At 52.3% G+C, this 11965-nt stretch overlaps 1 protein-coding gene across 1 annotated transcript; it reads right to left on the bottom strand.

Moving 5' to 3' along the window:
- Positions 1-6094: 6094 nt before the first annotated feature.
- Ccl17 (C-C motif chemokine ligand 17) lies at positions 6095-8827 on the bottom strand. The gene is made up of 3 exons (XM_036188742.1): positions 7923-8827; positions 6911-7028; positions 6095-6353 (listed from the first exon to the last, which is right to left on the bottom strand). Exons 1-3 carry the CDS (start codon positions 8020-8022, stop codon positions 6260-6262), a joined length of 312 nt encoding a protein of 103 aa, XP_036044635.1. The 5' UTR covers positions 8023-8827; the 3' UTR covers positions 6095-6259.
- Between the last annotated feature and the right edge of the window lie 3138 nt (positions 8828-11965).

Here is an 11965-nt window from a genome sequence, read left to right as displayed (position 1 = left end):
CTTGCCACAGCGACGACATATGTAGGGAGGGTCAGTGCCGCTCTCTTGGCAGGGATTACTTGACTCCAGGGAGGGAAGCTGCCCCTTGGCCCTCAGTGACTTCAGGCATCAGCTCATGGCCTCCTTTCTGGTGGCCTGACAGCTGGTAGCCTGCCGTCCACCACCCAGCAGGAGTCCTGTATTACTTCTGCAGACCCTGTGACATTCAGAAACCACACCTAGGTTCAGCAAGGCTCCAAAGTGCTCGGAAGTCCCTCCCACTCATCTGTGGATGGACGAACAGGTGTGCACATACATGCCCACGGAAGTCTTTAGTGTGAAGTCTGGGCTGCCCTTAAACTTGCGACCTCCCTAACGTCAGCCTGCCAGGAGGTCTCACTTCTAGGCCAAGTCCGGATTCCTTCGCTTGCCTGAGTAGTTCACCCCTGCAGTCTGTGGGCTTTGAAGAAAGGCGTTGCTGGTGTCCTAGTTCCCATGGCTGTGATGGACACCGCGACCTAAGTCAACTTGGAGAGGAAAGGGTTTACTGGCCTACACATCTCAAGCCATAGGCCGCCATGGAGAGAAATCAAGACAGGAAACGAGCCAGGAAACGAAACCGAACCATTAGAAAAACCCTGCTCACTGGCTCGCACCTGATGGCTTGCTCAGCCTACACAGCCTAGGACCACCCGCCCGTAGTGGGCTGGCCCCTCCCACATCAGCCGCTAATCCACACCCTGCAGACCTGCCTGCAGGCTAATGGGACAGCCGGAGGCGTTTGCTCCGGTGAGCCTCCTCTTCTCAGATAAATCTAGCGTGTATCAAGTTGACAAAGGAGCCAACCAACCCGGGTAGGGAATGCCCACATCGTGGCAACAGGCCCACAAGGCAGCGGCAGGGCTTCTGCAAGGGCAGCGTGAGAGGCGGAGAGGCTGGGATTTAACTGGGCCCCCAGCAGGTCGGAGGAGGTCCAAGTTCATGTTGAGCAGTGTGAGCCCACAGCTAGGTCGTGGCAGAGACTGGAGGCAGGAGAGAGGTGGGGCGTGCTGAGGGATGTGGAAAGGAAAAGGAGCCCTCACTGGAGTCGGCTTGAAGACTGCCCACCCGCGAGTCCAGAATTTCAGCAGGGCTCGCAAAACTTGCCACGAAAATGGCCTTCATAGAGACACTCTTCCTTTTAATAGAGATAGTTCAAATAAGCATGTTAAAACAGCAGTGAGTCATGCTGAAGGCCTGAGTGTCGGTGACCTTTAAACTCAAAGGTCCTTACAGGTTTATAACTAGGAGAAGAAGAGCTGCTTTGAGAATCTCACAAACACGGCTGTAAATTTTTTTTTGTAGTCAAAACATGTCTTAACTCCCTTGTGACCTAGGATAGTAAGGATTTCTTTAATCCTTGGGATCTCTGGCTTTATCTCCTCAGCCTAGACTATGCTCCAGTGCACCCTACAAACCACTCTATGATCTCATTTTGAAATTTTCCTAGCTGAACATGGTGGCGCATGCCTTTAATCCCGGTACTCCAAAGGCATAGGCAAGTAGATCTGAGTTCTAGGACAGCCAGGGCTACATAGTAACACCCAGTCTAAAAGGAGGGAGGGAGGGGAGGAGGGCGGGCGTGGAAGCAGAGGGAGAACCCCGGAAAGCCCTTGAGAGTCTGACTTCAGAAGTCCCTAAAGCTGTACCTGCACGGCTCTCGCTAACTCTGGACACATTCACACCACGTGTCCAGTGTGGCCTGCCCATTCCCTAGGAGCCTTTCTTCCCCCTAAACTCCCATGCTTAAATCTATGTTAAAATACCTTTGGAAAATGTATTTTACCTGTATGGGTGTTTTGTCGGCATGTACGTCTGTGGACCATATGCATGCCTGGCACCTTTGGAGGCCAGAAGAAGTCATCTGATCCCCTGGTACTGGAGCTGTTATTCATTAAGTGGTGCTGTTTACTATTCAAGAAAAGCCATGAGGGATGACTAAGCCTCTTGCTTGGCTACTGGACAGCGCATGTGTAGTCATGTAGCTGGGAGAGTGGTCAGGAATTCCAACAGGAGTTACAGACAGCTGTGAGCTGCTGTGTGGGTGCTGGGAATCAACCTGGGGTCCTTTGGAAGGGTAGCCAGTGCTCTTAATCACCAAACCACTTCTTAATAAATACCAAATCTGCTTCATATTGACTTGTTTTGAAAGGCTTTTTCGGTGGTAAAGTTAATGGAGGTCTTTGGAAAGATCTCAGAGCCTGGTGGTTGTGGCGCACGCCTTTAATCCCAACAATCGGGAGGCAGAGGCAGGTGGATCTCTGAGTTCCAAGCCAGCCTGGTCTGCAGTGAGTTCCAGAACAGCCAGGGGCTACACAGAGAAACCCTGTCTTGAAAAACCAAACAAAAAGATGTGAGCTCTTCTAAGTCGCGTTAGTCGCTGTGTTTTTATCACATCAATAGAGAAACTAAGACAAAGCGTTCTCAATATGTTTCCCAGGCTGCTCTTGGGTGCAAGCAATCCTCCTGCCTCAGTCTGCCAAGTGGTATATCTGAGGTATATCAAATGAATCTACTTACACGAGACTCTTTAGTCCATTCACTTTATTCTTCAGATACAAAATTCTATCTCCACAGCTTCAGTTCCGTTCTCATACTCAGCTCCTCTCCGTCCCTCTCCTCCTGTCGTCTCCTAGTTCTAAGTTCCTTCCATCTTGTTCTCATCTTCATCTTCGTTCATATCTCCATCTTCGCTCCTTCTTCTTCTCTTCCCGTGATCGGTGTCCCCACACCTACCATCAGCCATACCCTGCCCTGCCGCTTTCTGCTTGGACAGGGCGAGTCTGCTCGGTAGCTAGGAAGTCTGTGTCATAGCTTGATGCACCTGGTACGTGAATGCCTTTTTGTTCTGAGTTAAGATGTTAAAAGGGGAGGTCTGGAGATACCATTTGGGCTGTGGAAGAAAGGGTTAAGCTTAAATTGCACAAGAAGCAAAGATTTGTACTTAACATCCACCTTGTCCTACTGGCCTAGGTGGGATCTCCGTATGGATATTTACCTTAACTCAGGAGACCGGCAGGTGGTCTGGAGTGCTATTTCTGTCACTTGTCTTTAGATGTCTGAGAGGTGACTCAGACAAAACACAGTTAGAAGTTCTTAGGAGAAGGACCAGTTGGGAAGCTGCCATAGCACCCAGAAAATCATTGCAGGAACTGGCTAATATATATCTAAAAGCGAGTATCACTAAGACTCCTTGAGGCTTGGCTTTTTTTCTCTGGAAGAGCCCTGCTTTTTCCAAGTATTAGCCTTTGCTATAGTCAGCCGGATTCCTGCTCCATATTTCTGTGGCCCGCAGCACCCCTGGCTTTATAAGGCCTTTTTTGTTTTGTTTTTGGAGATAGGCTCTCATACATTTCAAGGCTATCCTCAGATTTACTATAAGGCTCTCATACACTCCAAGGCTATCTTCAGACTTACTATGTTACGGAAGCTGGCCTTGAACTCCTGATCCTCTTGCCTTCACCTCCCAGGTGCTGGCATTACAAGCCAAGCCATCAGGCTTAGCTTATGATGATTTTTAAACCTCGTAAAAGTTGGATCACAGATATTCAAACACTGCCTGGTGTTTGTGGCCTTGAGATAAATGGATGACAGTTGGAGATGAAGGAAATTGAATTGTCCAGTGTTTCTGGTGGCCCTCCAAGTCCCTGTAAAACACCCCTCCCAATTCCTGCTCACTCTGGTAGAGTATTTGGTAGTTTCCCGGCCTCTGCTCCCCCAGGGGACCATCCAACCAGCTCAGACACCCTGCCTAAGACCTTCTGTAGCTTCGGTCTGAGGCCAGGATGTATTTCCCTTGTCTATCTTGGTCCTCTATTACTGTGCCGGCGCGCGCCCCCTACTGGGAAATTGGAGAATTGCACAATTCCAATTTCCACATCTTCAGTGGGGCTTCCAGTCCCAGTGCAAGCGATTCTCTGGAAATTTCTTTCCCCATAGGTGTTCCTGTAGGAATCCATCCAGCCACGGTTGACAAAATATATTATCGAATGTCCAGTATATAAACAATTCAGTTACTGGGTTAGCTGACCCAAGCTATCAGAGACTACAAACTTATTGGGGGAAATCGAAGTCTCTCCACCAAGTGGCAGGTGACATTTGGCCAAGATTAGGCATGTTTATGTTGGTATGGGGGTGTCCTACAAAACTAAGGAGACTTTGGAGGGTCCCATGGGAGGTGGTATTGGCACTGATCACGAAAAAGAGACCGTATTTCAGAAATGGACAGGGAGGCACTTTCAAGACAGAAGGAGCAAAGTCCGCCTTGTATTCCTCCTCACTGTCCACCCGCCCTTCCCATCCCCGCTCCTCTCTCCTAAGTCACGAGAGTCTCCAAGCCACAGTTCCTCAAAATGCCCCAGGAATGTGGTGGACATTCCCACACACCTCCTGCTTCTGATCACTTGGGTTCAGAACCCTGTATTTTGTTGTCTTTTGTGGCCCCACACATTCCCTGCCCAGTGGCCCTGAGACAGCCCTTTACTCCCCCCAGGGCCCGCAGGAGACCTGCCACCTCTCACAGGCCTCTGTGGCCTGCTCTGCCCATCTGAGTTTATCTCAGGGTTGTCTCTAGAAGACTCCAACAGCAAAGACTGAGCAAGCAGGACCCAGCACACCCGAGGGCATCCCGGTTCTGGAATACAGGATTCAGGCCCTCAGGCCCTCAGGCCCAATCTTCGCTCTTTCATCTTCAATAGGGGCTCCACTTTGCCTTCTCCAGCCCCACTGGTCATTCTTTCTCCAGCCCCTGGATCCAGAGGCCATTTTTTCACAAAGACTAAGCTAAGGTTGCCTCGGGACTCAGAATCTTAAGCAGTTGTTGGAGGGACACTCCTGGTCCTCAAGGAAGAGAAGCCCACTGTGGTAGGAAGAACCTTGGGCTCACAGAGAAGCCATTTCATGTCCACCAGCCTCCTGATTGTTTATGTTAGTCTTATTCCCACCCCTTCTAGGACAGTTGGCGTTTGTTCTGCAAGGCCAAAACTGGCCACAAGGTGGCAGCGACAGGTTAACAATCTGCCCCGAGGTAATTCACTATTGCAATTTAAACAGGACAGACTACCTACAACCTGACAGAGTCTGGGGAAGAGAAGAAGACCCTTGCCTGTGCTACAACCTGACCTTGAAAGATAGGCAAAGTTGCCCTGGAATACCAGACTCTAACCCTCCAGCTCTGAGCTAGAATTGGACAGTCTCCTGTGCCAGTCCTTCAGTGGCTCAGGCTGGTCTAAGAGAGCCCCCCAGTGGGCTGGCAGAGCCAGGTCTACAAGCACACAGGCATAGTTTGGAGGACCACCCGCAGCAGAGGCCAGTGGTGAGACAGTCCCTAAGAGCTGGGGAGGAAATTCCACTGTGAGGTCAGCAATGCTCCCCGTGTACAGAGGAGACTCAGGGGAGAGCAGGGGCCAGGGGCCAGCTGGAGCCGGGGACAAAGGAGAGGAAGTAGGTGGGGGAGGCTTAGGTGACCGGGATGCTGAAAACCCAGAGGACCCAGGGCCCCATGAGACAGCTTAGCTGTAGAACTAAGTTTCTGGTGGAGAGGCAGCTGAGGCAGGGGAAGGGATGGTTGACAATTTTCCAGAGCCAGACAGGCTGCGGGGAGGGGACTCAGAAGTGAAGGAGAAGGGACAGGGGCTTCAGGAAGACAAACATACGCAGAAGGGTCCCTCCCGGTATGTTTGCAACAGACTCCAGAACAGGAAGGATAAATAACTTCAGTTTCATGCGGGCCAATATAGGGGCCAGTCTTGGGGTGGCAGGGAGACGCGGGGTGCAGAGAAGACTGGCCCTCCTTGGGACTCTTTTGGACACTTTCCATGGAATACAGAGGGAGGCGGGCACGGGTGAGGGTCCTGCTGTGTCTGCCCCTGGTTTGCACCCCACATCTCCACAGTTGCATCTCTTACTTGAATGGGATTGCGTCTGTGCCTCAGCCTCAGGCAACCTTTCTGACCTGGGCAGAGTGGGACCAGTTGTACTACGAGGACCCTTCCAGTGTGACCAGCCACAGTGGAAGGAGTTCTGCACTGTGGGGACAGAACACACTGACCCAGACTAAAGGAGGAGGACTTTAATCAGAGGTTTTTGTGCCTGTAGCTTGAGTCCATAAAAGGGGACAGGGACTCCCACTCGGTGGCTCTTCTTGGGCTCTTAAGGCCTCCATTGGATGCAGGCAGCTTTGGGCTGAGGTCATGAGAACCAGGGCTGGAGTCTCCAAGTGCTCCTGGGGGAAGGTCACCGGCTACTGCCTTAGGCTTTGGAGGTGTCTGATGGCCTTCTTCACATGCTTGCCTTTGGGGTCTGAACAGATGAACCTGCCCTGGACAGTCACAAACCTACACAGGAGAAGCCAGTGAGTGTGAAGACAGCCAGGCCTTCTGGAGCTCTGCAACCAGCCACACGTGCGTTGACCTGAACTCAGAGGTCCCTGGGCCAGAACTGGATGAAGTCACATATGCCATTAGCAAGTCTTTACTACTTGGGTCCTGACTCCATTCCAGCCTCCCGAGGGCCAGGGCTGCAGGGCTCCCTGCCTGGCCCCCCACAGCACCTAAGGCCGACAAGTAGAAGACACACAAAGAGCCTTGGGATTGCGTGTTATCTTCTATTCAGCTCAGCCTCAGAGAGGGAGGTGACTGTACGGCTGCCTCCTGGCGCTGTCACCTGGGATGTCTGTCCGTCTTGGGGCCTCAATTTCACCATCAATAAATGGAGACATTGAACCCCTCTCAACTGTGTGGGGTGTAAGAGCTCCCCTGAGTGCCCGGAGCTGCTGCCCAGGGGAAGAAGGCTGTATTCTCCTTCCCTCTTTCCCAGTGGCCTTCCTGGACGCCAAGGCCCACCCACTTGCCACTCTGGGTCCGAGGTGAGAGTGGGACAGAGGGGGACTCACACGATAGCGTCCCTGGGACACTCGACTGAGGTCCTGTACCACGTCACCAGCTTCCTGATGGGAATGGCCCCCCGGAAGTACTCCAGGCAGCACTCTCGGCCTACGTTGGTGGCGCGAGCTAGAAGAGCAACAGGAAGCAGGTTCTGAGGGTCTGCGCATGCGCCTGAGGACCCATGGCGCGTCCCCATGTGTGCCTGTGTGAACCTATGGCCGATAACTGCGTGTGCCTTTCTTTGTATCCTGTTTTTTCCTGGTGTGTTTGTGTGTGTGTGTGTTGCCATGGTGGGGGGGGGTGTCTGTGCATGTGTAGGCTCCCCCCACCCTCCACTCCCACCCCCCTACCCCCCCATTCTCCCCCAGACAAGGTTTCTCTGTGAAGCTTTACGCCTGTCCTGGAACTCACTCTGTAGACCAGCCTGGCCTCGAACTCACAGAGATCCTCCTGCCTCTGTCTCCCGAGTGCTGGGATTAAAGGCATTTGCCACCACCGCCCCGCATGTGTAGGCTCTTTGTGTTTGCATGTTTGTATGTTCATCTGTGTGTGATTGCATGTGCAGCTGTCTGTATCTAGGGACCTTATTTCAACTTCCCTTTCTAAACTAAATATAAAAGTCTCTTTTCATACATTTGTGGAACCAATTCTCCGCCTTTATGTTGTTTCCTGATGATGCATGAAGCCCGTTAGTGAAGCAAATGATAGCAAATCTGAGAGTCATTCATTCTGCATCATACGCCCACAATCAAGGCCACTATGTCCTAATATCTCAGGATAAGATGTGCTGCCTGTGGCTCTTCACCAGACAGGTGTCCAGGTCAGGTGCCTAACATCGTCAACATCATCCCCACTATCACCAGCGCCATTACCTCCCCCCTCCAACCCAGTGCCCTTGCCAGCCCTTGTGACCTTTGTAAGAACAGACAGGGTATAAATCGGACAGCTTGTGTTTCTGCTGTGGTCTGTGTGGTGGAGGGGCTCCTTCCCTGCCCTCTCCTATCTGTGCCCGGCTCTCACCAGCGCTGGCATGCTGCAGAGAAGTCCCCAGAAGCAGGGCAGCCAGGAGTAGAATCCGGAGTGACATCATGGTGCCAGAAGTGTGGGTGAAGATCTTCATGGGTCCCTCTGCTTTTCTTGGTGCCCAGCGTTGAGGTGACCTATTTAACCTCCTCGGAGATCATTCCCCGCCTCCTGTCCCCTCCTTCAATCCTTCCAGACTAGAAAAATTCAAAGAATTTGAAATAATTCACTAGAAGTCCAGCTTGGGAATGTTTGCGGCTTTCCAGAGAATGGGCACTCCACTCAGGACAGAGGTGGGAGTCTGTGTGTCTGGGGCCATGGCAATGACATACTTCTCTTTTCAAAGAGAACGGTTCTCGGTTCCTCTATTAGCAGAACCCAGGGCCTCAGCTTCAACTCACTTTATCCCTTGTCCTAGCACTGGTGAACTTCCTTCATGCGGTGTCCTGGAGGCAGGGTGGAGGGCCAAACAGTTCTCAGGGACTGTGCCAGCGGGACTGTGGGGTCCAGATGTCCACATGAGGGTGAGCTGTTACAGTGCTGTTCTGTAGAAAAGGCCTTACTCCATCCTATTCTGAGGAAGCCAGAGGCTTAGGTGAGGCTGAGAGACTGGGTCCTCACGTCCTTTCCCAGGCTGGCCCTGACCCCAGGAGGCTAGGCCGAGTGGGGCTTGAATCACTGTGGAGCCACATGTGCTTCTGTGGACTGGAAAGCCCTGAATGGGGCACCTTGTCTCTGCTATGGCTGGAATAAAGAGACAGAGAAGTGGTGATACCCACCTATATAGGAGCCTGGCGCTATAGGCTGCCCTGGAACCTTGATCAGTATTCTCAGGCTTGAACACCGTTTGTAGAAACTTACATGGAACTTTCAGCACAGCCTGAGGCTGTCACATCAGTGCCCAGAAAAGAATTTCAGGACAAATCACTAAGAAGAAAAGTCAGGGTTTATTGAGAAAAATAATCAGGTCTAGTAGCTTAGGCCTGGCATCCCAGCTACTTGGGAGGTTGAGACAAGGAGGTTTCAATTTTGAGGCCAGCCTGGGCTACCAGAGTTCATGGGTGTTAGTGAGAACCTATCACAAAATAAAAGGGAATACCGCTGCTTTGCTGTGTAACCTAGGCTATCCCACAATCCCACAGATAAGGTGTAAGCCACCATGGCTGGTTTGGGTGTTTTTACTCTCTAAATTTTCTTACTTTTATGTGTACTCTACAGGCACTCTACTGAGCCACATCCCAGCTCCACCAGCAATTTGTGTTGGGACTCTAGGCTCTCAGCCATCGGGGAACAAACCCAGGGTGAGAGCCCCTTTCTCTTCCCATGTCTGGTTCATTTTCTTTTTATCCTGCCCCAAGGCCACAGCATCACTGAATTTGGTCAGCCTTCCCAGGCTGAAGCCTCCTGCTGTGCAGCATTCTGGCGGAGCAGGGGTGGTGGAGGCCTGCAGGTGCCTCGGCTTTGATTCTGACATGAGTTTTGGGCCTACCGGTGACCAGAGGCAGTTTGCAGTAACAGCCCATGCCCCCTCACCCCCTCTCTTGCTGTCAAGTCTGGCCTCATATTAATCACTGAAGTGCTGTTACATTTTCATTAAAGTGATGGTAGGAACAGCAGCCGTTGTCTGTTGAGACCAGACTCCTCGGAACAGTGTGCAGAGACACACCTGAGGTCAAAAGGAAAAAGTCCAGGCGTTTCTTCTCCCCCTCCCCGCCTGCAGGAGCCTGTACTGCTACAGGTCTGAGGCCTGGGCTTTCCCCTACTTCGGCTGAACTTCCTTGTGGGCAGGATCCTCACCACTGCTTCATTGTGTGACCAGGGGGTGGCTCATAAATGCTCTCTGGGCCTCAACTTTGTCCTCTGTAGAGGGAAGTCTAGACTGTTTCCAGGAGCCTACTAAAGATGGTAGAACTGGCAGAGACGGGTCTTCCTTTGGTAGGCCTCATCAGAGCAGCTGTCTGCTTCCCTAGGAGTCCTGCAGCTGCTGCCACAGCTGAGCAGGGGCTTCACTGTTAGCTTGTCTGGCTGGGCCCTTGCCCCTCAGGCCAGGCTTCCCGTGCTTCAGAGAGACTGGCTGGGCCCGTGCACACCCTTCTGGCCACAGAGAAGAGTGCCCACACCTAGTGGTGTCTCAGTTAAGGCTGGGCTAGTCTGAGAACCAGGGGGCAGGAGGCTGTAACCTGGAGACAGGAGTCCTGCTTGAGGAGGCGGTGGGAGGGAGCTGACTGCTGATCTGCCCCCTTGGGTTTCTCCAAGCCCTACTGCACACCCCTTCCAGCCCCCCCCCCCCCCTCCCTCTGCACCCTCTTCCCAGGGGCTCCTGCCCAGCATCTTTGGGCAGAGGCCAGCACATGATGCTCTGTGCTAGAACACAGAAAGGTATGATTATGCTGCAATCAACAATTCTGTTGCCGGGGACACAGGCTGAGCAATGTTTTGGAAACTCCCCATGTGGGTTTCAAGGCCTCTGTTCAACTGTACACTCAGATCTTTTCTTTAGAAAGACCCAAATTCCCTGTCCTTCTAAGGAAGCAGCCATGGCAGCAGGAACAGAAGGCTCTGAACTGTCACCTCCAGACAAGAGCAGGACAGAGCAGCAGAGCCAGTTGCCTGGGTTTGCCCATACAGCTCATCCCCTGCTCTTGGGGAGGTTCCCTGGGAAATGGGAAGGGGCTACAGGTGATATTGGCACTTTGGAGGAGTGGCAATTTGCAGGTCCTTGCAGGTAGAATTCCTAGGGGTGGGAAGGGACATTTATACCCAGGGCACAGGATAGGCAGAGATACAGAGATACAGAGATACAGAGGGGAGCACATGCAGAGACAAGTTGGGTGACTAGTGTGAAACTCCTGGGGAGGCAGCCCAGCTACTAGGCCAGAACTGCACTGTGTGACACTCCTTAACTGGTGAATGGGGACAAGGAAGAAGAGGTGAATACAGGGGCCAGGCCAGTTCAACGCCACCACTGGGGACATTTGTGAGGGGCTCTCCTCACCAGGGATTAGCCACATCGGACCTGTCCCATTATCCCAGCAATGAAGTGGATTCCCTGGGGACTTTCTAAATGGGATGTCCAAGCATCTTTGGGCATGCCATATTCAAACCCTTCCACCTAAATGCAGCCAGACTCATGCCCTGTGCTCTGGCTCCGTCTCCTGCCTCCACCTCTGAGCTCCTGCCTCAAGATAATCCTTGGGGCAAAACCAGCTAGACTCTAGCTGCTAGAGGTATTGGGAATTCTCCCTATTTGGGCCAGAAGGAGCTGGACCAGTGGAATTCTGGGTCTTTTATTCTGAAAGGTTGGAAGTGTCCCTGCAGACTCTTCCTAGGATTGGAGAAAGCATGTTCCTAAGGTTTGAGTCAAAATTTGGATGCCCTATGTCCCAGAACAAGTAGCTGGGCTGGAAGCTCTTGGTCACTTTCATTGGTTTGCAGCAGAAGTATCATCCCAAGGCCTTGTCCAGTAAGTCCTCAATTCTAACATCCAGCACTCTTTCCCCAACATCATCTGAGGAAGGCTACCCCCCACATCTCTCCAACCCTCATGCATCACCTTCCTCTTTACTTCCCTGGCCTCAGCCCTTCCTGCAGCCCACCATCTCCTGCTGCTCAGCTTTCAGTTAGCCGACACCCAGGGCTGCTCCTGTCTAAAGCTTTCATCAATCCTGCACCACCACCATGATCACAAACACACTATAGAGGAAAATGTGGACACCAGACAAGTGAGGGGTACAGGTGGTGGTTCATGGGACACTGAGTAGGACCCACAGGAATCCTGAGTCTTGCCAGACAAAGAGACCAGTCACACCCACATGCACAGAGGCCCAGAGAGGTGAAGGCATTGGCTCACCATTACACAGCAAGGCAGCACCAAGCCAGTCCAGGGCCTGGCTCTCCTTATTCCCATCTGCAGTGCCTTCTATAAAATCCCTGCCCCTGGTGCAAATGAGCTAGAGACAGGGTCTCAGAACTTGTCCCCCCTCCTATCCCATCCCCCTCTCCTGCCTCTCCCCAGGCCTGCCCCACAGAAAGCACCCTTA

This window comes from Onychomys torridus, chromosome 5 (assembly GCF_903995425.1).
Source record: "Onychomys torridus chromosome 5, mOncTor1.1, whole genome shotgun sequence".
NCBI lineage: Eukaryota > Metazoa > Chordata > Mammalia > Rodentia > Cricetidae > Onychomys > Onychomys torridus.
The sequence above is the reverse complement of the archived record's forward strand: the minus strand, read 5'-3'. Positions and strand labels throughout refer to the sequence as shown.

Bases quoted from the DNA above. Each gene is read 5' to 3' on its own strand.
- Ccl17 (XM_036188742.1), bottom strand. From the start codon at position 8,022: ATGAAGATCTTCACCCACACTTCTGGCACCATGATGTCACTCCGGATT. The intron at 7,029-7,922 runs GTGAGAGCCGGG...TTGCTCTTCTAG, and splicing joins TCTGCAGCATGCCAGCGCTG to CTCGCGCCACCAACGTAGGC. The intron at 6,354-6,910 runs GTGAGTCCCCCT...TCTCCTGTGTAG, and splicing joins TGTCCCAGGGACGCTATCGT to GTTTGTGACTGTCCAGGGCA.